Raw genomic sequence first — 26,198 nt, 5'->3', positions numbered from 1 at the left:
GGTGGGAGGGAGGGGAAAAGGGGGGTTAACGGTGATGGAAAAATCGCATTGATTAAGGGTAGGGTTGCACAGCTGATTACTGTAACTGCTGTCAAGAAGTTGTACACCTGTAAAAAGTTGAATCGGCAAAAGTTGTGTGATACATGTATTTACAACAATGACCAAAAAAAAAAAAAGAGAGTAGCTGCTGAGGCTGCTTATGTAAAACCAAACACCTCATGGGATTTGGTTCCTTCGTTTGAAGGTTTAGGGTCATAGTTTCATGGGACAGCTTAGTTAATTGGCCTAATAACGTGTTTAGTGCTTCTGTTCTACTTCCTAGTTTGTTGTGTAGTGCCTGGGGTCTTAAAAGGTTGTGAGCAGCCATCCAAGGCACAACAATTGGTCTCTTTCACCTGGAGCAACAGAGGAAGAAGGAGAATCAGAATAGGAGGAGGATATGGAATGTGTGGCTAACTGTCTCCATGAACAACTGCCTCCTCTGCCATGAGACCAGAAGAACTGGATGGTGCTCAGCTACCATTACTGAACATTTTGATCAGATTCCATAGAAGAAATCCTGATCTAAAAGGGGAAAATGTAGAACAGAATTTCAAATTCTCATGTACTCTAGACTTTCCGGAGCCATGGAAGGTAGATGAAACCCTGAAACCATTACCCAGAGATAATTTTAAACCTTAAACCAAAAATACCCCTTGAAGTCATCTTAAAACTAAATCTAATAGTTTAGCTTAACTAGTGAAAAAAGGTCTGCCTTGAGCTTTATTCTCTTTTAAGTACTATGTAAACCACAAACCAAACCCACTGCTGTCAACTTGATTTCTACTCAAGAACTATCTATATGATGAAACTGACAAAAGCAACTCGAAAGATTAGATAGGAACCCTAGTGAGCAGTGAATTTATGTTACTGAAGGAAGTACAACTCAGAAAACAAGGGTGAGAATGGTTGCACAACTCCAAGAATACAATCAATGTCTTTAAATTGTACATGTCCAAACTGTTGAACTGGTGTATACTTTGCTGTGTATATTCTCAGCAACAACAACAACAAAATAACATTGAGGGAAAAAAAAAACAAAAAACAGTCCCTGGAACACTGTGTAAGTGCTTAATAAATGTTAGCTATTGACACAGTGGCTGCAACAATGGGCTCAAACACGGCAAGGATTGTGACGATGGTGCAGGACTAGGCAGTGTTTCGTTCTGTGGCAGTGTCGCTACTGAGTTGTAATCGACTCAACATCACCTAACAAAATTATTGTATCAGATATTCTTAGCTCATAAAAATTTAATGGAAAAGTCTGGACAATGTTTCCAGGTGAAGTGTTAATCTTATGTTTTAGTCTTATGGGACATGTTTTAAAAAATATTTGATTCTGGGAATTTTAGGTTTTTTAGTGGGATTTTTACCACCATTTAAAAGACTAGATTATCTCAAAGTATTTAGTGATATCAAATATCCTTTATGGTTTTTTGAGATAAGGGTAAGTTTTAATGACATTTATAGTGAAGAAATGGAAGTTAAGAAAAAGAACCCACTTTTCCGAGGGGGATTTTAATGATAGGCTTCTTGTTACCACACCAGAAACATTACCAGAAAAAGATATTATATAAAAAAGTAGTATGTCATCAGCTCATTCTACTTTTAAGAAGCCTAGACTCCAAAACGAGCCCCTGGGTGTGCAAATGATTAACATACTCAGCTGCTAACCAAGAGGTTGGTGATTCTAGTCTACTCAGAGGCGCCCCTTGGGAGACAGGCCTGGAGATCTACTTCCAAAAATATCAGCCAGTGAAAACTCTGTGGATCAAGTATATAACTGCTTTCTTTCTCTCTCTCCCCTCACCCACCCCAATCTAGCCAACAGCTAGGTGAGCTCACAAGTTGAAAGACAAGCTGAGACAGCTCTGTGCTTGTGATCATTAACTCGCTGGAACGACTCACAGAACTCACTATACTTGCAACTTCTGGTTTTATTACAGCAAAACAATATAAATCAGGAACATGCTAAAGGAGAGCTGCATGGGTGAGGAAGTTCCCGATGCAGAGCTGCCTTGTCTCAGAGAGGGCACCTCCCCCTCCCTCTGCCGACCTGGAAGCTCACTGAGCTTAGGGTTCCAGGCTTTATCGGCCAGTCCTGCATGGCTGGCCAAATCACGCCTCCTGAGGCTAGCAGATATTAGTCTCACCGGTGGGTCTTTTCCGGTCTGGCCAGTCCCCACTCACTAGCACCAATTCTCAAGTATGGCCTGGAAGTCCCAGACCAAGGTACCTGAATTACTCCAAGGGCTATTTCACGTAAACCAAGGACACCTGCCACCTTACTTTGAGAAAAGCTGGGTCCTTTAACCCACACCTACGGTGCACAGTTCTACTCTGACACACATGGGGTTGCCAGGAGTTGGAATCCACTTGACGGCAACTGGTGAAAGACCCAAAAGATACTAAGAAGATACTCTGACAGGCCAATCTTGTCACAGACTTTTAGGTCCAAGACTAAGAGCTGTATCACAATCTCCCCATAATATTCCAGGTATGAACAGGAAAAAGAGAAAACTATATATAAAACAATCTGGAAAACTAAAGTCAAAAGCCGGCAAATTTTTAAATGGAAGGGGTAGAGATTAAAAACGCCAATTTCTCTCACTTTCTGTTGACTTACAAAGAATATATATGGCCAGGAGGTCTGACTTACAGATTCTTCCCCTGAACTGAGAGATTCGGATCCTCTCCCTCCACCCTGCTTTAGCTTTCGCCATCAACAAAGAACTTTAAACAAAGCATCCATGGCCTCTGGAAGGAAGAGGTAAGCAAGCAGCTCTCTCCTCAGAGTGCACGCAGGTCAGGGGCAGGTAGATGAGGGCAGGATGGAACGCTGAAGGCAGGTCCCGCTCCTCCTCAGCAGGGCTATATGGCAAGACTCCAAGTCTGAGAAGATGGCGCGCCCGTAATTTAAGCAAAAATACATTCCAAAGTCAAAGTCCTTTGCCTTTAGCACAGACAGATGCTGAGAGAGGACTATGCAACATCTAAACCACGGGCTGCTTTCAGAGCCAAAGCCATTTTCCTAGCAAGATGTCTGTTTCCTTCTTTCTGTATTCACACCTTGTGTATGGAGGCTACAGGCCTTTCTGTTTCTAGGCTCTTCCCCCTTTACCTTACCCTCCACATTTCTGCCAGATAACTATTGTTTTTTTGTTTTTGTTCTTCCTGATTAACAGAATAATATCTGCCCAAGGCAGAAAATCTGGAAATACAGAAAAGTATAAAGTAGCTGAGAAAGAGGAACACATCCCCCAACATCCAGGAGCTGGCCTGACACTAGCAGTTTGGCCTTGGTGTTGCTGGCCGTGGTGTCTTCTTGTTAGACAGAAACAACTGCACAGAACACCAACATCAGGCAAGGCCAGTCTGTGACGGAGATGGATCAAGAGAAAACAAGACCACTCAGTAATCATGTCTGAACACAGACAAAACGTGAACATTATTCAAGCCACAAAAATGACCAAACATCCCGTCCTGGCAAAGATAAGTGACTGCTGCTTCTTTACCAATTATAGCTTTAGCTTCGGTCCAGTCTTCCCTCTTCTAGGTAAGGTTTATTAAGATACGCAATCACAGAATTAACCCTGCTTTCTGACAGCAATCCAGAGCAAAGCCCTGCTTCCTTAAACCCTTCCCAAAATCTAACACAAACTGAAACTGTGTACCTAAGTCCTTTTTCAACACCCTCTTATTGAGATGGCCCACGTTCTCTCTCATTATGGGGTAATAAGCCCAACTTGTTCAACTACAGGCGAGCTCCTGGTGGTCTTTGGCTGGAGGATTGACAAAGCAGAAAAGAAAATGACCTACACTCCTGTCCCCCAGAGGCAGGCACTGTGTGTCATATTTCCTTCCTGACTTAGTTTTCTTCCTATTTTTTTACTGGCTGAAACTTCGAGGCTATTCAGTAGCCTTCTTTTATCTCCTCTCCTCAGGAACAAATACGTTTGTGGATGTTGTGTAAACATGACACGATCTTCTTATCTAGAAGGCATGTTCTTTATAGGAAGGAGTTACGGCTTATATTCTTGGTCTCCTCACAGTATACACAAAATCAGGCCACAATAAATAAATTAGGTCACAATAAACATTTCAGCTCCTTGCTCCCAGATCCTTTATTCTGGTGAATAAAAACCAAACCAAACCCACTGTCACTGAGTCAATTCTGACTCATAGCAACCCTACAAGGCAGAGTAAAACTGCCCCATAGAGTTTCCAAGGCTGCAATCTTTACCGGAAGCAGACTGTCACATCTTTATCCCACAGAGCCGCTGGTGGGTTCCATCTGCTGAAATTTTGGTTAGCAGCTGAGTGCTTTAACCACTGCACCACCAGGGCTCCTGGTGGATATCACCATGTATTCAGCTGCCCAATCTGAGAGTTCATCCTTTTTCTTTACCCTCATATCTATAGTTAATCCAATGTCCTGTTAATTAAAACCATCAAACAGCTCTCATATCTATGTCCCCTTTACTAGTCCCCTGAACCAGTCTTCATCTTACAGCTTTTAGTTTCGCCTTCCTCCAGGCTATCTTCATTACTTTTTAACCCACAAAGCTGATCGTCTTTCTTCCATGCTCAGAATTTTTCAACAGTTCCCCTTTACCTGTGGGATAAAATCTACCTTCTCATGCGTGGCATACAAGGCCCTGTCTGACCTGACCTCTGCTGACCCGAAAGCCTAGATGTTTCCCCAACCAGTACTTCACATTTCAGCAACACTAAACACGCACACTTTCTCGGGCCAGTGCCTACACACTGGCTAGAGTGTTCACCCCTTGCTCATCTGCCAAGCAAACTTTGCCTCTAGGAAGACCTTCCTGGCTTTTCCAGGCAGACTTAAGGAAAGGCAGACCACAGAGCCAACTGTATCTTATACGTACCCAGGGATTCTGTGTAGAACTGTGTTAGCTACATATCACATGTCATGGATTGAACTGTGTCCCCCAAAAATATCTGTCACTTGGCTAGGTCACGATTCCCAGTATTGTATCACTGTCTACCATTCTGTCATCTGATGTCATTTCCCTATGTGTTGTAAATCCTACTACTATGATGTTATAAGGTGGATTAGCGGCAGTTATATTGATGAGATCTACAAGACTAGACAGTGTCTTAAGCCAATCTCTTTTGAGATATAAAAGAAGCAAGCAGAGAGGGGACCTCATACCACCAAGACAGTAGCACCAGGAGCAGAGTGCGTCCTTTGGACCTGAGGTTCCTGCGCTGAGATGCTCCCAAACCAAAGGAAGACTGATGACAAGAACTTTCCTCCAGAGCCGACAGAGAGAGAAGGCTCTCCTCTGGAGCTGGCGCCCTGAATTCGGACTTCTAGCCTACTGGACTGTGAGAGAATAAGCTTCTCTTTGTTAAACCATCCACTTGTAGTATTTCTAATACAGCCACACTAGATGACTAAGACACCACATAACTCACAAGACTGATGTGAACGACTTCCCCAGAGTTGCACATACCTTGACTTCCCTAATTATGATAACATATCTGATCGTTGCATGACTCTTTTTCTTCTAGATTTGCTCATCTTTTCATCTCTAACTTCTTAGTGCCTAACACAAGGTTGTTAACGCCAGCCTCTCAATTAATAAATATCAAGATAATTAATGTGAAACAAACATCCCATATTTCTCTAGGGCCTCCAGCACTAGGGTGGTCCTACAAGCAGTCTCTCCTCTCCCTCTTTTGGGAGAGCATTATGAATATTGCCGTACGCAGTTCTGAATGATGATGGCCCAGTCAAGTAGAATCACAGAATCTTCCTTTGCCAACAATGAAAAAATACTAAAAAAAAAAAAAAAAAAGTTAAATACTTTATCAGCTGTAAACTTGACAAGTGGACGCCAGGAAAGAGAAAATTCTGGAGTGGCTGGTAATTAGGCCTCTAGCCCTAGGAAGGAGCACAGAGGAAGAATGTGAGTTGACAATATCTCGTGAATGTCCACTAATACTCCAATCTGGAGAAGCAGCCTGAGGAGAAGACATCCCTGGGAAAAGCTAAAGAAAAACCCTCAGCTATACCATCAAGGAATTTCAGCAGAATCAGGGAGAATTGCCCGGCTTGCCATCTTCCAGGGAGCTGTGCAGCTTCGGGGCCACATGGGAGTGAGATCCACTCTAGATGTATAAGACATTTCACAGAATCTCTCTCCGAAGAGAAGCAGCTCTGGCCTCCTCACAAGGGCTAACAATACCAACTTAGCTTCCTTGGACATCCAATGTGTAGAAAAATGGACAAAAAGCAAAAACTAGACTTCAAATTATAACTGCAGGGGTCGAAAAACTAGTTTCAGGCAGAGTGAGAAGGGGGATGGGAGAACTTGCTGTTAGAACAAAGACAAGGGATGGACGGAGAAACCCTCAATACGAAAAGAGAGCAATAAAAGGAAGAATGAAATAAAAAAGGAAAAATTATATCCACTTTAGATTATTAAACTGTCACTCAAGTATAAAGACAACAGGCAGACATTCTCAATCATAAAAGAACTCAAGGAATATAGCTGAATAAATTAAATAAGCTTAATGATAAAATATAGCCAACTGAAAGATAACTCAAAAAAAAAAAAAAAAAAAAAAAAAACAACAACTCAGAAAATACATAAAAGCTGTGGCAAAAGTGCTGGTTGTGAGTACTGTATCTATTTAAATATGAAACTAGGATTATGACTGTTGAAAAGACTGTGTGATGAAACTCAACAGAGGAAAAACAGACAGGGAACAAAAAAATGGAAAGTGGAAGAAAGGAAGTACAAGAGCGTTCATGATCTCATTTTCACAGCAAGGATGAAACTGGTGCAGTCCACCGTGACATGTACACCTGAGAACAACAGGGACTTCAGCTGCTTACTAGCTTCCCTGAGCTTTTTTTTTTAATCTTTAGAGTGATATTTTAGGAAATAATATCTTTTATGGAGAAGAAACATTTATCAGAAGTTCAATAATTCCTTTGGTTTTGCTTTCTTATAAATTTCAAATACAATTAACTTTACTTAAGTATTAACGTTATTCCTCCTCCTCCTCATTCACTCACACTGCACACACCCACCCATGCTGCACAGAGATGTGTGGAAAAGTGTTTGCACCAACTGTTAACAATGTGTGCAATTTGGGGTGATTTGCATTCTTCTTTGTATTTGGTATGCACTGCATATTATTTTTATAACAATAGTAAAGTAAAAACCGTACAGGTGTCTTAGAAGTTAGCATATACCAATATGGAAGACAGAATCCAACAGAGTGGTTTCAAAATTCAAAGTTTCTATTCCATTTCAAAATATGCTCTGTGAAAAATTTCTTAAAGTAACAAAGCTCTAAAATAACATAAAATACGATTAGAGTGGTATTTCAAATATATTAATCAAGAATTTAATGCCAAATATTCCCCGTTAGCTTACCTTTATTTTAAGCAAGTAAAAATGAGAATGGACTGTCTTTTCAATTATTTAAAACAGTTTATCTTCCCCTTTGAGAGATACATGCTGGATAAATATTTAAAGCTACAGAAAAGAAACTGCGTAACCATCCTCAATTACTAACTGCTATAATTTATCTAAAATGAGAGAAACACACACACACAAATATAGCATTTCCTTTACTCACTTTTGTGATAGTTTTTAAGATGGCAAGACGATCAGCTGCAGGTGGTAAACCAACAAAGAGTGTTTTGTCTAGCCGGCCTGGGCGCAGGATTGCAGGGTCAATGATATCTAGATAGAAGGGAGGGAAAAAAAAGTCTTAAATAAAACAGAATTTTAAAAAACATAATAGGCATGAAAGATGGAAGAGCCCATCTTATAAGCCTAATAATTCCCAACAATTCCTCAACCATTCCAGAGAAGCTTCATATAGCTCACAATGATAAAACCACTGTTCACATACAAGGCATACCTATAAATAATGAGATTCATGTTTTCTAATGAACATATTACAGGGTTGCTAAGACTTAACCATTACTTTACTTTTCTATAAAGAGACAGAATTAGTCATTTTTAGCTGAAATTCTGAGTCTATTAATGTTCTTTAGTCACCTTGGGGAGGCTAGATACTTATTCAATGATTTTTGCCAATGTTCAACACAATGTTAGTATTCCTCTGGGGATGCTAGGATATAATGTAAACTTGGAAATAATGAAAAAGATTACTGCATGACACTTTCAGTATCATGTTACAACACTGTCCAACAAGCTTGTCTAAGGGTCCCCTGACTCTACAGGACAGAAGTTCTCAAGTATTCTGGTCTTAGGATCCCTTCATACTCTTCAATTATTGAGAACCCTAAAGAGCCTTTGTTTTTGTGGATTATAGCTACCATATTAGAGATTAAAACAGAAAGTATAAAAATATTTGTTAATTTATTAAAAAAAAATAAACAATACATTACATATCAACATGAAAAATAACTATTTTCTAAAACAAAAACAATTAGTGAGAAGTGTGACACTTCTACATTTTGAAATGTCAACACCATAAAAGAAGGAAATAACATTCTTTAGTATTATCATGAAAATAGTTTTGACCTCACAGATCCCCTGAAAGTGTTCTCAAGGGTCCCAAGAGTCTATGGACAACATTTTGAGAAATGCTGCCATAAACACAGACACATCTGCTCAGGGAAGGACAGACAGCAAGAGCTCCAGGCCAAACGGTATCCTGAGACTGGTGAAGAGGGGAGGAACGGGTGTGGATGCGTGGTGAGAACTCCATCACCACCAGATCAAGAAGCAAACCAATACAACGGTCTTACCACTCTCACTTCAGAGATTTTTTACTTCTCCAAGTTGGGAGGGAAAGGGACATGTTGGGGATCAGTAAAAGTGCCGGGCGATGGGAGGAGGGAAAGTGTTACAAGTAAAGAAGTATTTTATACCAAATACAGCTTCACAGAGAAATATGTGGGCACAAATTCAATACTTTAACACAATTTTAGTATGTTTACTACCTTAATTTTCAACAGCCTATTTATTAGGTTATATTATTCAAAAATGATAAATTTAACTAACATGTAGTTCTCTAAAATACCTTAAAATCTATTTAGAAGTGAAAATATAAACTACACAGTATTCATAACACAGCATTGGTTATTTCTTTAATACAAAAAAAGTTTTTTGAGAAGATCAAAATTGTTCTCTCATTCACTCTTTTCCCTTTTACTGGAAAATTACGTAGCTACTATAGTCACATGCTCTATTTTTACCAATGTGATTGACTTTCTAATTTTATTGTGTAGCAAATATTCTAAAACTAAAAGGATATTCCAGCGTATAACTACAAAATCCAATGCAAAACAAATAACTCTAGGCAGGTAAAAGGTTCCAATTGCTATAATGTATGAGGAACAATGAAAGGTCCTAATTTCTTTTTCAAGTAGCCTTAAAAATATGAGTGGGTAATTAAAACTCCTGAGAGAAAACGCCAGTATAGTAGTATGATGTAGAACAGACAATAGGAAATATACTCTGTTTAATGATTCAAATCTTACTAGTCTATCTGCTCAAGTCACAAGTCCCTCCTCTTCAATGACACTGACAAGTATAGTCAGCACAGTTACTCCCCACCAAATGCCTGGACTTGTCTGAATTATATACCTGATTATGTTTGTTACCTTATCACATACAATGCACTTGTTTTAAACTTTCTAATTCTTTCATCTACCAAAAGATAGTAACACCCCTGCGCCCAGACACCATGCCATGTACTCTCAGCTGGCTCAGCGTTAGCAATACAGAGAGCACTTACTCACACTTTCTGTACTACCGTTGCTATGTTTTATCTTCTTAAGCAATAGCAAGACAGAGAGGTAAAAGCAGACGCTTTCAATTCAGACACACCTGGGCCTGAATTTTTATTCTGCCATTTACTGATAATGTAATCCTGAGCAAATTTCTTAATACTTCTAATTCTTCCCCAACTGTAGAATAGGGATAGTAATACCCAATTAACACTTTTGTTGTGAAGATTAAATAGTTTACGTAAAGCACCTCACTCAGTAAGTTTTGGTTCTTTGGTTAGAGTTTTTGCCTTCAACAATAAACAAAGTTTCATTCATAATTATTAAGAGAATATAATACATTTTCTAAAAATGAGTCTCGATTTTTTCTTGGGAATTTTTAAAAATTATAATCAGCTTTATTTGAGGTATAACTGACATACAGTCAACTGCATATATTTACAGTGATACACTTTGTAGACACCTGTGAACCCATCACCATGATTAAGATAGTGAAAATATCCATCACTCCCACAGTTTCCCATGCCCTCCTCTCCTGCTTTTCCCTGAAGCCCTTTCCATCCTAAGTAGACACCGATTTGCTTTCTGTCACTATATATATTAGTTTGTATTTTCTAGAATTTCATATAAATGGAATCATACAATATGTCCTATGTTTTGCCTGCCTTCTTTCACTCAACGTTAAGTATTCTGAGATTCGCTCGTGTTGCTGTGTGTGTAAGTACTTCATTCCTGTTTATTGCTGAGTAGTATTTCACTTTGCGGATATACCACAATTTGTTTTTCCATTCATCTGCTGATAAACATTTGGTTTATAAACTCACAGCTTTAGGTTTTCATAGGTCTTTGGATCTATTTTAAGTTAATGCTTCATGTGATATGAGGTATGGATTGCAGTTCATTTTTTTGTATATGAATATCCAATTGTTTCAGCACCATTTCTGAAAAGACTATTCTTTCTTTACCACATTGCCATTATGCTTTTATAAAAAAAATCAATTGTCCATATACGTGTGGGAATATTTCTGGATTCCACTCTGTTCCATATGTCTATGTTTATGCTAATATCATGCTGTGGAAACACCTTACCTTTAACATACAAACACAGATCTTCAAGCCAGGTCTGCATGCCCCAAGAGAAACGGGATTAGAATTGCAAAGCACTCTTAGTTGAGGACTTCCGTAATCACTTAATATCTCTAACTGACACACACCACATTTACTATCACTCAGTTTATTATTTTTAAAAATTATTTACTTATTATACTTATGGTAAAAAAAAAAAAAAAGCATCCTAAGCACTTATTACAAATTTTAGTATTAGACAGTTTAAGCTATGCTCCACCAAAGGCTCCTGAAAAATTCTGTCATACATCACTTCTCACAGAAAATCTAGTGCTATCTGTCTAGAACTCGTATGGCTCTAATCTGCTTTTTCCACTTTGTTGTTAGCGGCTGCTGACTCATGGATACCCAATGCACAATGAGACAGGATCGCTGTGATCCATATGGTTTTCATTGGCTGATTTTCAGAAATAGATCGCCGGGCCTTTCTTCCAAGTCAGCCTTACTCTGGAAGCTCCACTGGAACCTGTTTCGCATCAAGGCAATACACAAACTTCCACTGACAGATGGGTATTGGCTGCGTTTGAGACGCACTGGCCGGGAATCGAATCCAGGTCTCCCGCATGGAAGGCAAGATTTCTACCAGTGAACCACCACTGTCCTCCTTTGTACTTTAGGCATCTTAAACTTAATACATTCAAGACTGAAATTCTTATCTTTTCCCATCTCCTCCCCAAACCTGTCCCCTACCTTTGTCTTCCCCATCTTGGTTAATGCCAACTCATCCTTCCAATTTCTCAACCCAAATCTTGCATGCTTGATTCCACTTTCTCACATCCACATCCAATCCATTAGCAAATCCTGTCAACTCTAGCAATACAATATATATCCAGATTCTTTCTATCTCCACAGCTATCATCTGGTTCAAACCACTAACATCTTGTACTTGGATTATGGTTACAGCTCCCTAACAGGTTTCTCTACTGTAATAGTGTCAGAGGCAGAATCCTTAGGTGGAAGACTCAAGATGACAATTCTTATATTTGCAACGAAAAACAGACATCAACCATCTAAAACTTTAAAGACAAAATCAGCGAAACAAATGAGACAGTTGCGTGAAGAGGAACTCTCCCTCATATCTGTTAGTCAAAAAGCACTTACTATTCTATAGAGCATTTAAAAAGTACTAAAATATAAGAGTTGATGGTAGCAACTTTCAACTTCAGGGAAACATTATTTTGTTACAAATGAACCCTCAATGTCTGTCTTTATTGTGGTAAATATATATGTAACAAACTGTATGCCATTTCAACATTCTTCACATGTACGTTAGTGACATTAATTACGTTTATCATGCGGTCAACCATTACCATCTACCTATTTCTAAATCTTCCCATCACCTTTAACAGAAGTTCAGTGTCTTCTAAGCAGTGAGCCCCCTTTTTCCCCTTCCTCTGAGCTACCTCTAGTAACCACTAATCAGCTTTGGTCTCTATACACTTGCCTATCATAGAGATTTCATACAAGTCGAATCCTATAATATTTGTCCCTTCGTGACTGATTTATTTCACTCGGCATAATGTCAAGTGACCCTTCTATTTTTGACAAAGGTGCCAAGACAATTCAGCAGGAGAGAGAAGAGTCTAGTCAACAAATGGTGCTGAGACAACTGGACATCCACATGCCAAAGGATCTATCTGGATGTTTCCTCGTAACATACACAAAAATTAACTCAAAATGGATCACACAGCTAAATGTAAGAGCTAAAACTATAAAACTTAGACGAAAACGTAGGAGTTAATTTTTGTAACCTTGATTTAGGTGATGATTTCTTAGATATGACATCAAAAGTGCACACAATAAAAGATCAATTGGACTTTATCAAAACCAAAGACTTTTGTGCTTCAAATGACACCATCAAGAAAGCAGAAAGATAACCCACAGACTGGGAGAAAATATTTTCAAATCATGTTATCTGTTTAGGACTTGTATTCAGAGTATATAAAGAACTCTTACAACTTAACAAGAAGGCAAATAACCCAATTAAAAAATAGCCAGAGGACTGAAACAGACATTTCTCCAAAAAAAGTATATGAACAGTCAATAAGCACATGAACAGGTGTTCAACATCATTAGTAATTAGGGAAATGCAAATCAAACCACAACAAAATATCACCTCAGACCCACTAGAATGACTAGAATCAAACAGAGAATAACAAGTGTTGGCAAGAATGTGGAAAAACTGGAACCCTCATATACTGCTGGTGGGAATGTAAAATGGTACAGCTTCTTTGGAAAACAGTTTGACAGTTTCTCAAAATGTTAAACATAGAACTACCATGTCCACACAAAGACTAGTATACAACAGTTCACAGCAGCATTATTCATAATAGCCAAAAAGTGGAAACAACCCAAATGTCTATCAACTGGTAAACAGATTAAAAAAAAGTGTGGTATATCCACACAACGGAATACTATTTGACAACAAACTGGAATAAAGCACTGATACATTCTACAACATGGATGAACCCTACTATGATAAGTAAAAGAAGTCAGACACAAAAGTTCACATGCCATAAATTCCATTTACTTGAAATGTCCAGGAAGGGCAAATGTACAGAGACAGAAAGCAGATTAGTGGTTGCCTAGGGCTGGGGGTGGGGGAAGGATGAATGACTGCTCATAGGCATGAGGCTTCTTTTTAGGGTTGTGGAAATGTTCTACAATCAGATGGTTGTGATGGCTGCACAACTCTGTCAATATAATCAAAGCCATCAAATTGTCCACTTAAAATGGCTAAATTTTATGGCATGTAACTTATATCACAATAAAGCCTTTTTTTTTTAAATGGACCATCAGACTAAAGAGACTATAAATACATCCAGTGAGAATTATTAAATATTAGACAGCCTTCAAAGAACAGAAACTGAAGGTCCTTTCTTACAAATCATTAAACAAATACTTACTGAGCCCTAATATGTACCAGGATACCTGTATGTCAGCAAAAGCGATGCCAGGGCCAAAGTTTATTTTCAAGGGGGGGTACTGTGCTAAAGGGCAAGAGAGACAGGCTTGACCATGGCAACAAGTCACTGTTCAACTGCCTTCAAGGAGAATTCAATCACATTCCAATATCATACACACTAGATAATGAAGGAATGCTGCCATTTTACTTGGAATTGAACTGGCTGAACATCTTACTATCATAAAATAAATATCTGCTCTGTAAGTCTTTCAGTCTCTCATGTGATAATTATTAAGGATCTATGATGATAAAGAGACCTTGATCTAGATGTTATCTCTCAAATATGAAACTACAGAAGACTTAATCTTTGCCCAGAAGAGGCTGACACATCATAGTTTACTTATTTTTTCAACTGAGCCATATATAAAACCAAAAGAAAATCAAACCCATTGCCATCAAGGCAATTCCAACTCATAGTGACCGTACAGGACAGAGCAGAACTGCTCCATAGGGTTTCCAAGGCTGTGAAATCTTTACGGAAGCAGACTACCACATCCTTCTCCCGCGGAGCAGCTGGTGGGTTCGAACCGTCAGTCTCTGGTTAGAGCCAAGCGTTTAACCACTGTATCACCAGGGCTCCTCCAGCCATGTACAGAGGATAGAAACTCTCTCCTGATACTGTACTGTTACTGGCAGGACATACACACCTACTGACTAAAAGGAAAAGTAATAAACTGGTGTGGCTACTTGGATTTCTTAACCTATGTACCTTGAGGAGCCCTAGTGGCACAGTGGTTGAACACCTGGCTGCTAACCGAAAGGTTGGCCGTTTAAACCAACCAGCGGCTCTACGGGAGAAAGATGTGGCAGTCTGCTTCCGTAAAGAGTTACAGCCTTGGAAACCCTATGGGGCAGTTCTACTCTGTCCTATAAGGTCACTATGAGTTGGAATCGACTTGACAGCAACGGGTTACGTACCTCGTGCAGTAGTGTATTTTTTAACTGGCTAGACAGCTGGTTAAGTGGGAACAAGCAGTTCCTCAACTTACAACAACTTTTGCAGGAGTTGGAATTTGAAGAAGGGAGCACAAAGATGTGTGCAAGAGAGATTAGGGCATGATGATCTAGATGTCACTGGGAAAAGGAGCTTCCTCTCCTCTGACTAGGCACAGCCAAGTGGCTTCTTCTAGAACAGGGTGTGAACTCTGGCACGCCACACTAGAGCACTGTCAGAGTTCATCAGAACAAGGAGAGGCGGCATGGTGAGAGGACAGTGTTTTCATTTACTTTTAAAAAAATAACATCTTGAAAATTAGGAGGAAAAAACAAAGAGGTAGGAAATAGGAGAAAAGACAGGAAATTCAGAAGATCAATCCAGGAAGTTTAGTATGCAAATATTAGAGGAACTCCAGAGAGAGAAAACTGAGAAAAGACATATACACATGTACATATATTTGAATGTACATACTATATGAAATTCCCCACAAACTGAGGCGACAAAGCTTTACTTTGAAAAGACCCACCAAGTGCTCAGCATACAACTGGAAAAAAAACAACAACAACAAAGAGTCACAGTACAAAGGAGATCAGAATCAGAATAATGTAAAAGTTCTTGATTCTAACAATGAAAACTAGAAGACAAAGAAGCAATGCCTACAAATTATGAAAAAGAATAATTTTCAAACCAAAATTCTATACCCAGCCAGGCTACCAATCAATAACAAGGGTAGAATATAGACATTTCCAAATATATAAGAACTCAGAAAATTTATCTCCTATGTGGTCTTTCTTAGAAGAGCCACTGAAAGATGAGCTCTAGAAAAATGAGGGAGGAAACTGAGAAAAAGAAAGACATAAGAGCAGGAACAGAAGGCAAAGGGAAGCAGCAAGTGATAGCTGTTCACACAGCAGGCAGGAAAGCAACAGTCCAGAGAGGACCAGGAGGATGGAAGATTCCAGCAGGAAGGTCTCCAGAGGGAAAAGAACAAGTGGGATTGATAGTTCATCTGGATAAACAATATAAACAGCTGTGTAACATGTTTGAAGAATAGGTAAATAGAAACAAAGCAAAAGAAAAAAAAAAAAAGGAGAGTTAACCAAATCCAAGAAAAAAAATTATATAAGAGAGGAAACCTCATCATAGCATCAAAATTGGCTCAGCAGAGAGAAAGCTACACAGTCATAGTAATGTAAATGATGACTAGTGATCTAACCAAAATTGTGATAAAGCTACATCACAGTACCGGGAGGACAGAGTGAAGAGAACAGGTGGTGTGGTGGTGATGAGTGTATGTGTGGATGGAGAAAGGGTGAATGTAAGAAAACGAAACGTTCATCTACCTTAAAAGGAAATTAATGGGCTGTGTCTAAAATCGGTTAAGTCAAGAAATAGCAGTATGAGCATATTATTTAAAAACATAGAGAAAACACAGGGAAAAAACAGCTCAAGGAACTGACAGTGGTTGTCTCTGGGCAGGGGCTGTGAAGGGTGGGGGTAGAAAACCAGTTTTTGTTACAAGCTTTTCAGTGTCATCTGATTTTTAGCTCATGTCTCCCTCTGCGGGTGTCTTCTTCATGCCATTCACTAACGGGATCTACAACCCCAGAGACTTGGTTCTGACTGTTTTCTTAGGGAGTTCTTCAATTTACAGTGAGCCACACCAAACAAAACTGCTGCGAACCGGAGGCATACAACAAACGTGCAGAGGAGACTACGGCCTACAATGCAGAGGAAATGAGTATGTGTTCTAAGAAAAAGTATGACTCAGTGGGTGCCTGGGGCCAAATCTTGGTTTTGTCACTTTCTAGCAGCAAGTTACTTAGCCTATCTGGGAGAAAATAATAAAACCTACTTCAGAGGATTACTGGGGAGATTATATGAGATAACATACGGGAAGTACTTACTGCAGTGTCTGGGAGATAGCAAGTGTTCATGTGATAATGACGGTTATTTGGGGTCAGACAGACCTAGATTCAGGTCTCTGCTCCACCATTTATCAGTTATTTATCATTGAACAAATAATTTCATCTTAATGACTTAATTTTTGCGACAGTAATTATGCATATATAATGGTACCTTCCTCACAAGGCTGCTGTGAGGTTTAACGAGATACACTACTTACCAAAGAGCCTAGAATTCAGTAGGTGCTCCAAGAACCTAGTTGTTATTATTTAATTCTAAATAATATGGACTTCCAGAGAAAACTGAATAGATTTGCTTTCATCTCCTTTAATATGTAATTTAGAACTGGAAAGAAACCTACTTCTCTCCAAATGTTCCCTATCTCAGTAAATGGCAAAACCCTTCACTCAGTGTTTTAGGTCAAAAATCTAGCAGTTACAAACTGTCTTAGTTATATCTAGTCCTGCTATAATAGAAATACCACAAGCAGCTTTAACAAACAGAAATTTATTTTCTCACAGTTTAGGAGGCTAGAGGTCTGAATTCAGGACACTGGCTCTAGAGGAAGGCTTTCTCTATCAGCTCTGGGGGAAAGTCCTTGCCTCTTTGAGCTTCTGCTCCCGGGTGATCTTCGTGTGGCCTGACATGGCTTCTCTCCCATCTCTACTTCTGGATCTTGCTTGTTTAATTACCTTTTATGTCTCAAAAGAGATTGACTTAAAATATACCCTACACTAATCCTGTCTCATGAACATAACAAAGAAAACCCATTCCCAAATGGGATTACAACTACAGATATAGTAGTTAGGATTTACAACACATAAATACTTCAATCCATAATAGTAACCTTTATTTTTAAATGCATAAAAGTTATCAAACTATTAGAAAAACAAATTTTTGATATTAATAATATATGTGCTTTTATTGACACATTAAAAAACAGCAGGTCTAATAAATTTCTGATTTTGAAGCAGTATAAGTTATATTTTGCAATATCTGCAACAACTGTAAGGTGATATAAAAATATTTATGAACTGGTATCTGCTTAGGAAAGTTAGGATGTAATTCTGTCCAGATCTGAGGAACTCTCAAGGTCTCTTCTAGGACAACTCTGTGATGTTATGACCTAATGACCACTCCTACTACTACCACAACTGTTGACGACAATGACAGTAATTACTGAACAGCTGCCCGCCACACACCGTGTCAGGTATATTACCAACATTACCAACATTACTTTGCTTAACCTTGGTTATAATCCAGTCCATTAGGTACTATTATCAGCAGGATGAAGTAATATGTGCCCAAGGTTACTTACTAAGCATAAAGTGCCAACACTAGCACTCACACCAGATCTAATTCAAAGACAGTCTTTAGTTACCAAAATGTAAATCACAACAAAATTTAAAATTTTTCATTTTAAAATGAAATGGTATATAATTCATCAAAGTTATGGTTGCCACAGTAACTCATAAGAAAAATTACATCAGCTTGAGGACTGATAAATCTGTTTACGCCATTAAAGTACCACATTGTTGCCAGCTGACACAGTTACTGTAAGTGTCACAACAGAAGCAGCTATGATAGAGTGGCTCACATAGATGACAACGTAGAAAACGATGGTGAAGAGAATTAGTTTTAGTTATTTAGGATCCAAATTAAAAGCCACCGTCAGCACTTCTGAAGTCTCTTTAGTCTTTTTTCCAAATTTCTCACAGAAATGCTTAAGCTTGAGAACAACTTTAAATAATAGTTAGGGCAAGTAAAGGGGCATGGTTCCAGTACAAATCCGAAATACCTGTCTCAACTTTCAGATAAAGTGAGAAAAGTTTCGGGTTCTTGTCTCTTGTAAGCTTGAGAGTAACCTCGGACATCATTTCTGAGCGTACTTCTGTGGTCACAAGGACACAAGGATTCTCTGCCAACAATACAACTTTCTGAGCACCAACACACAAAAAAACCTCGTGAGGGCCAGACAATAATACTGTATTTTTTACTATACTACATACAAGCTTTCTACAGCTTTACTTCAATTTAGAAGCCAAAAAGTAATCGTCCAAATTTAATCTTTCTTTACGAGGATGCATGTAAACTATATTGCTTTTAATGCTGGAAGTTTTTAGACTCATCTGCTTTATGTTCCTTCTCACCTGGCCTGTTAGTGGCCGCCATAATAAAGACCTGCTGTCGTGTTTCCAGACCATCCATCTCCGTAAGCAGCTGATTCACCACTCGGACGCTTGCCCCTGCCTAAACAAAAATACAATTCCATCAGCTTCCACTAAAAAGGAAAAAAAACAAAAACCATAACCAATTATTTCCATAAAAAAATAACACATCTGCTAACCTGAATAAAAGCTTTTGTCAAACAGATGGTAACAGCTGTGTTCTGAGGACTCACTATATCCCGGCACTGTGCAAACATGCTCTCATCAGCCCTCTCCACCTATCAGCAGTCCTGTTATTCTCCACAGTTCAGATGAGGAAACAGGCTTAGAGCTTATTTGTTTAGGGTCTTACAGCTAGATAAGGGTAGAGGCAAAACTCAAGCTCAGGCCTAGCTGACCTCAAAGTCTTAGCCTCTGAGTTATTCAAAGATCTAACAGCCACAATGAACTTCCCTTTGGGCTAAATCTAGTCTCAACTTTTGAACTCCAGATTCCCCAGAATATCAGGTCTTCTGGATCTTTCAGTGCAGTAAGTACAGGAGATCTGGGACACTGTGGCTTCTTCTCTTTCCTTGAAGCACAGGCCAACATCCAAGAGAAAAGTTCAGGGAGTTGGTAAACAGAGGTGTAGACCAGCGAGATATAGGAAATACAGAGAAGGGAGAAAAGTGGTGCTGTTTCTTTTTGTCACTAATTGCCTTTCTTCAACATAAATTTTATGTACATGTGCTACATGTACAGGTGGTAAGGGGTTTAACCTACTGATTTCTCCAGAAGAAACATCTGGTGCACTGTATCACTCCTTGGTGGCATAACGGAGCCCTGGTGGTGCAGTGGTTAAGAGCTTGATTGTTACGCAAAGGCTGGCAGTTGGACTCCACTAAGCTGCTCTTTGGAAACTCTATGGGGAAGTTCTACTCTGTCATATAGGGTCGCTGAGTCAGCATCGATTTGACAGCAATGGGTTTGGTTTCAGTGGCATAACAGTAATAATTAAGAGATTAAGAGAATGACAATCCAGATTAAAAAAAAAAATACTGGATTAAAAAAACAAAACAAAACATTCTTCTACCTAAGAAAGACAAAAAAAATCTCAGAATCACTAAAGGAAAAGGTTGGTAAATTTTACTACACTAAAATTATAGCGTTCTTTACAGTCAAAAAAACTAAAAATAAGTGATGTTGCTATTGTTAGCTGCTGTTGAGTCAGTTTGACTCATGGAGACCCCATGCGTGCAGAGTAGAACTGCTGCATAGGGTTTTCAAGGCTGTGACCTTTTAGAAGTAGACTGCCACATCGTTCTTCCAAGGCATCTCTGGGTGGGTTTGAACCACTAACTTTCCAGCTAATAGCTGAGTGCTTAACCCTTTGCACCACCAGCGATTCCTAAGTGAGAGACTGAGGAAAAACAGTATCAAAACACATAGAAGGACAAAGGACTAATTTCACTAACCTCCATCATATATATAAGCTCCTATAAATCAGTAATAAAAAAAAGAACATGCCAATAACAAAAGGGTCAAAGGATATGACCAGGCAATTCAGAGAAGCTGAAATGACAAATTTATAGAAGATGGTCAACTTCACTGGTAATCAGAGAACTGAATAAAATTTAATATTATGTTTTGCCAACAAAATTGACAAAAAATAAAAAGATGGATAGTATCAATTGTTGGCAAAGGTGTGGGAGATGGTTATTTTTACACACTGTTGTGGGCATATGTACCTTATAGTTTTTATGAAGGACGATATAGCATTATCTTTCAAATTTATTATGTATACATCTTCAACTCTGAAATTCCACTTCCAAAACTCTCTTATTCTTCCACGTGTGCACAAAAATATACAAATGTTTACAATTCTGTTTGTAAAACCAAACAACTGGGAACAACTTAGAAGTTCATAGTAGGAGAATTTATTAAGTGAATTCTGCTTTCATCCAGACTGTAGAATATTATGTAATAGTTAAAAAAAAGATAAAGTTATTAAGTACATGGGAAAATCCTCAAGACAGAATGACCATATTTATATGAAAAAAGAAGTCTAAACTATACAGGTTTCAAATGTATGGGAAAAGTTCTAGAATGATAAATACTAAACAGTAAACTGTTAGCAGCAGTAATCTCTAAGGAGAATGGGAAGAGCTCATTGTCTGTATTTGTGCCTTATTCGAATTTTTTACAAGCATGTATTCATATATAACTTATGTAACAAAGAGAAAATACAATCAAATTTAAAATGTTTCCAGAATCCCCCTCAGGTGAAAATGTGAAAAAAGCAAACTACATATATCAGAGTATGGAAATGTGGTAGGAGATAGCCAATAAAGAGATAACCCAGAAGTTAGGAATGTACTTCACATGGCTGCAGACTTCTCTGAGGACTGTAGGGACCAGATATACCTCAACAAGGCCCTCCAAATTTAGACTCACCAGCTGATAACAGAGAGATGTAAATTATTGAAAGGGACTGTGGGCAAGTGAAGGGTCTTTTCTTGGCAAAAAAAAAAGGAATTGAAAGGAGTAAAATCTACAGTATTTACAGCTGTGGCTGGTAAATCAAACCGTAGTGTTTTACTCTGGATTGCACGTTAGATTTTGGAATCTGTAGCCTGCAAGGGAACCTGGGGAGGATCTCTGCCTCAGCCTATAACACCACAACGCTAATAAGGAATTTCCCTGATGATATCAATGATGCCTGAATAAGGAAACAAAGTCACTACGATTTGAGTCATGCTTCTGGTAGTCAATTTTCGTTTCTGCAGCTTTTGAATGTTTCTGGAGACTTTTAGAGAAATGAAGCATTTAATCAATGTTTCACAACCTAAGAAAACACACACACACACATAAAGACTAACTGTTTGTAATTAAATCACGAATGATTTCCCAGATTTCAGAAATGTAATCACCTCCTCAGTCATCTTAGGATAAATGTACTTATTTAACAGTCTTTGCTATCTACTTCAAAAAAGGTTATATATTCTTTATACTACGCTTCAAATTATTATACAATAGTACCCCTGATAACTATCTCTGGGCACCCTCTGTACCGAAATCTCTAAGAACTGTGACTCAAGTGTGGTTGATGCAAATGGTATTCAATGAAGAAACCTACCCAGAGGCACCTCGGAAGAAAGTCTTAACAATCTACTTTTGAAAAATCAGCCACTGAAAACCTATGGAGCACAGTTATACTCTTCATCACACAGGGTCACCATGAGTCAGAATCAACTCGGCAGCAACTGGGTTTTTTTTTTTAATGCACAATGTCTTAAATCACATTCTGTCCTGTCTGAAGAGCCCACTGCCGTTTCCAAAATACTCATTAGTATGAATCAAGATTATCCAAATACTATGTAGGCAAAATACTATACAGAAAAAGAAAAACTGATACAGAGGCTAAAAAACAAAAACAAAACCCCCCACAACTGTCATCCCTAAGCCCTGATTTCAAATGATTAAGTTCTTCATGTAGAGTCTCAATGTTTTCAAGGAATGACTTTATAAGCACCTGATTGGGAAATTATAAAAGGCTTATGGTGCTTAAAATAATCCGTAAACCACTCATGTATGATACTTGCCTCTCGGTCTGATCTTCGAGGGCATAAGGCATCCACTTCATCGAAGAATATCACACAGGGTGCTGAGTTCTTGGCTCGCTGAAAAACCTGGCGCACAGCGCGTTCACTCTCGCCAACGTACTAAACAAACACAGAAAGGCAAGAAAATGTAGAGACAGTTCAACTTTTAGGTTTGGGCCAAATTATAATAAAACTAGCTATAAACGACAGCTATGTCAGAGTCGAAATAGGTTGAACTATATGCAACTGCTAATATTTAGTAATTTTTTTTATCTACAGAAGCTACCAATTGCATACGGTTCAATTAATAAAATTAACTATTATTTAAGCTTATTATAAATTTCCTCATTTATAAAATAAGGACTAAATGGGATATATGATCTTTTATAGCTCAAAAATTTCCATAATTGTCTTTTAGAACTGATCTCCTAAGCCTTATGCATCTAAAATACCCAGCAGTAATTTTCATTAATTCATCAAGATTTTAACTGCACAGAAGAGAAAAGACTGTTCTACACCAGTCGCCTTGATGCCGTACAGCACCAGAGGAGGTGGGACTGAGCCAGCCAGGCACCTAACAAGTTCCATAGTGCTTTACTGTATGCTGAAATCTGAATCAAAATATAAAACATCAAGATTAGTTGAGAAATATATCAATTCATGAGCAGCTGCCCCTGGGACTAATTAATACGAAAAGCTGTAAGTAAGGACATGGTTTCATTTTTAGCTAGGCATAAGAAACTGTTTTTGTAAAATTTTAAACTAGTTGACTAAGAAAAAGCACTTTTTTTTCTTAATAAACCGGCTAAATAAGACAGCATCCAAACAACATCTTTACACTGCCAACTAGTCGATAATGACTATGCGGTCCTGATAAAGTAAGGCAATTAAGGCACAGAATACATCACAGGTGGCAGTGATTGAGTGTTTTTACTTCCAATTAAAATAGAACTTTCTTTCCCTCACATCTATCCCATACTTTTCTTTGTACTTTTACTCATTCTGCTTCCCTTAATTGAAATGCTTTTCCAAACTACCTCCAAACATTTCTTCTTGCATTCTAAAAGATCCCCATAAATCCTTCTTCCCATTACTCTCTTTGCTCTTATGGCACTTTCTACTATTATAACATTTCATCTATTGTACCTTCACAATATTATAAGGTCCTTGGAAAGCAGACGTTAGGTCCTTTTCGTATTTTTCTCTCATAACATCCAGCGAAGTGTACAAATATAGCAGACTGACTTAATTTCCTGAAAAATCTAATTCAGCAAAACTTATATCTGGAAAGCTGAACCAAATTATTCAGTAGATATTTTAGAAGAAAAGATATCAGTGAGTTGGGAGAGAGAGTTTCAGACCGGGATGGAGCAGAACAATCAATATAGTTGGCAAAGGGACTTTGGACACAGCAAACCAAAATGACTAAGTAACGGGAAATTTTAAGCAGAACAGAATTTCATATTCTCATGGAACCCAGACCTTCTGGAGCTGCTGAGGTTGGATGAACCCCCGAAATTATTGCCCTGAGATAATCTTTAAGCCTTAACCCAAAAACATGCCCTAAAGTCTTCTTTAAACCAAACAATAGTTTAGCTTAATTAGTAAAGAATGTCTGCCTTGAGCATTGTGCTCTTTTAGGAACTATTTATATGGGATCAAACTGACAACAGCAACTCCAAAGGTTAGACAGGAAGCTAACGAGGCAGTGAGTTTATGTTAACAGAGGAAGAACAATTCAGACAAGGAAGGTGAGAATGGCTTCACAACTTGATGAATAGAATCAAAGTCACTGAATTGTACATGTAGAAATTGTTAAATTGATGTATGTTCTGCTATGTATATTTTCAACAACAAAAATACATAAATAAAAAAAAAAGAAAATTTTAGTTAGAGGAAGGTAAACCAAGCTTCAAAAGGACAGATTAAAACCAATTTAATTCTAACAAAGGCAACACTGATTAAAATCAAACAAGCAAACAAAATGAAGTTCCACTATCCTGACTTTTTTTTTTAAGAAGTGAAAGAAAAGTTTTATTATTGCATAAGCATTAAACCAGAATGGTATGCATCACTGGCAATCCACTGAAGAGATTGCCTATCACAACCTTAAGAAGAAATATTTCAAATAAGAATCTTAGAGGGTTCCGGCAAGATGGCACTCTAGGCAGAAGCACCACGCCGTCCCTCTACAGCAAAGATCCGAAAAACTAAGCCAAACAGACAATCAACAATCCTGAAACCCCAGAACATCAAATGAAGAGATAAAGAACTCAGCCGAGCATCAAATGGAGTGAGAATACTGAAAGAGAACGGAAAGCGAGGAGAGATTCATGCAGAGGTCCCCTACCAGCTAACGCAGCATGGATCCACCATCTTGGACTCCTATCGGAGACCAGCAGACGGGGGTGCGAGAGGGCAGCCTCGCGGAGCGTCCACTGGGAGACAGAGCAGCCAGTAATTTGCGGTGTGCACTTTCCCACCCCCCACCCCTCTTCGCCCCGGCTCGGGCTCCTCTGCTTCCTGTGGCCACAGTCTCTTGACTGGGAGGCACCGGCTGCTTGGATTCCGCACGCCCAGGCGGGCGGCTCTCTGGGTGCCATTTGTTGGCTGCTAGTGTTGCTTTTTTTTCCTGCTTCTTTTGGTTTCTCGCTTGCCTCTCGCCGCCTCCCCCTCCTTTTGCTCGAGTGCCTGGCTCCAAGCGCCATCTTTGCTCTTTCCTGCGGGGCTGCGGGGCTCCATTCAAGTGTGCAGCTGCTTCCCGGTCTGGGCTGCCACGCTGGTGGAATCCCGGGGATTTTGTTCGTTTGTTCCTCTGCTTCCCGCGGCCACAGTCTCTTGACCGGGAGGCGCCGGCTGCTTGGATTCCACACACCCAAGCGGGCGGCTCTCTGGGTGCCATTTGTTGGCTGCTAGTGTTGCTTTTTTTTTTTCCTACTTCTTTTGATTTCTCGCTTGCCTCTCGCCACCTCCCCCTCCTTTCACTCAAGTGCCTGGCTCCGTGCGCCATCTTTGCTTCTTCCTGAGGGGCTCCAGAGTGCCGGCAACTTGTGATATACGCTTTCCTACTCTCCACACTTCTTCACCCACACTCGGCCTCCTCTGCTTACCACGGACACAGTCTCTTGTCCAGAAACACCAGCCCGCACTGGCTGGCTCTCTGAGTGCCATTTGCTGGCTGCTGGTGTCGCTTTTTTTTTTTTTTTCCCCTGCTTCTTTGGCTTTCTTGCTTGCCTCTCACCGCCTCCCCCTCCTTTCGCTCGAGTGCCTGGCTCTGTGCGCCATCTTTCCTTTTTCCTGAGGGGCTGCGGAACTCCATTCGAGTGTGGAGCTGCTTCCTGGTCTGGGCTACCGCGCTGGTGGGATCCCAGGGCTTTTGTTCGTTTGTTCATTTTGAATTGTTTGTCTGTTTTCTTTTCCTTTTCCTGTGTTGGGAGCCCTTTCTGGCCAGGCGGAGCTGCGTGCCAGGGAGACTCCCCTTCGGCTTCCACAGACGTGCAGAGGGATCCCGGAATGCATTTCTTTTTTTGTTGTTTTTTTTTTTCTGTTTTTCTGGAGGGCCTTTCTTGTTCTTTTTTTTAATTTGTTTTGTTTTCTTTTCCCTCTTTTCCCCTTATGTCTTTCTTCATTGTTCAATTTCTCATCTCTCTAACTCTTCCTTCTCTTTCTGATCCCTGAATACCAGGCATTGTATGCCTCTGCACCTTCTGGCCAGGCTGTGCTGTGA

At 39.3% G+C, this 26,198-nt stretch overlaps 1 protein-coding gene across 5 annotated transcripts in view; it reads right to left on the bottom strand.

Moving 5' to 3' along the window:
* NVL (nuclear VCP like) overlaps positions 1-26,198 on the bottom strand; it is a 119,578-nt gene that overhangs the window by 22,738 nt on the left and 70,642 nt on the right. For all 5 annotated transcript variants that reach the window (XR_002824031.1, XM_004375951.2, XM_023730944.1 and 2 more), the window contains 3 exons: positions 22,472-22,591; positions 18,873-18,972; positions 7,663-7,769 (listed from right to left, as the gene is read on the bottom strand). Coding sequence is in view for 4 of the 5 variants with exons in the window: in XM_004375951.2 (XP_004376008.1) it covers positions 7,663-7,769; positions 18,873-18,972; positions 22,472-22,591 (327 nt within the window). In the remaining variant the exon portion in view is untranslated. The remainder of the gene's footprint in view (positions 1-7,662; positions 7,770-18,872; positions 18,973-22,471; positions 22,592-26,198) is intronic.

This window comes from Trichechus manatus, unplaced genomic scaffold (genome assembly GCF_000243295.1).
Source record: "Trichechus manatus latirostris isolate Lorelei unplaced genomic scaffold, TriManLat1.0 scaffold00039, whole genome shotgun sequence".
NCBI classification, from domain to species: Eukaryota; Metazoa; Chordata; class Mammalia; order Sirenia; family Trichechidae; genus Trichechus; species Trichechus manatus.
This window is presented reverse-complemented; position numbering and strand designations above follow the sequence as displayed.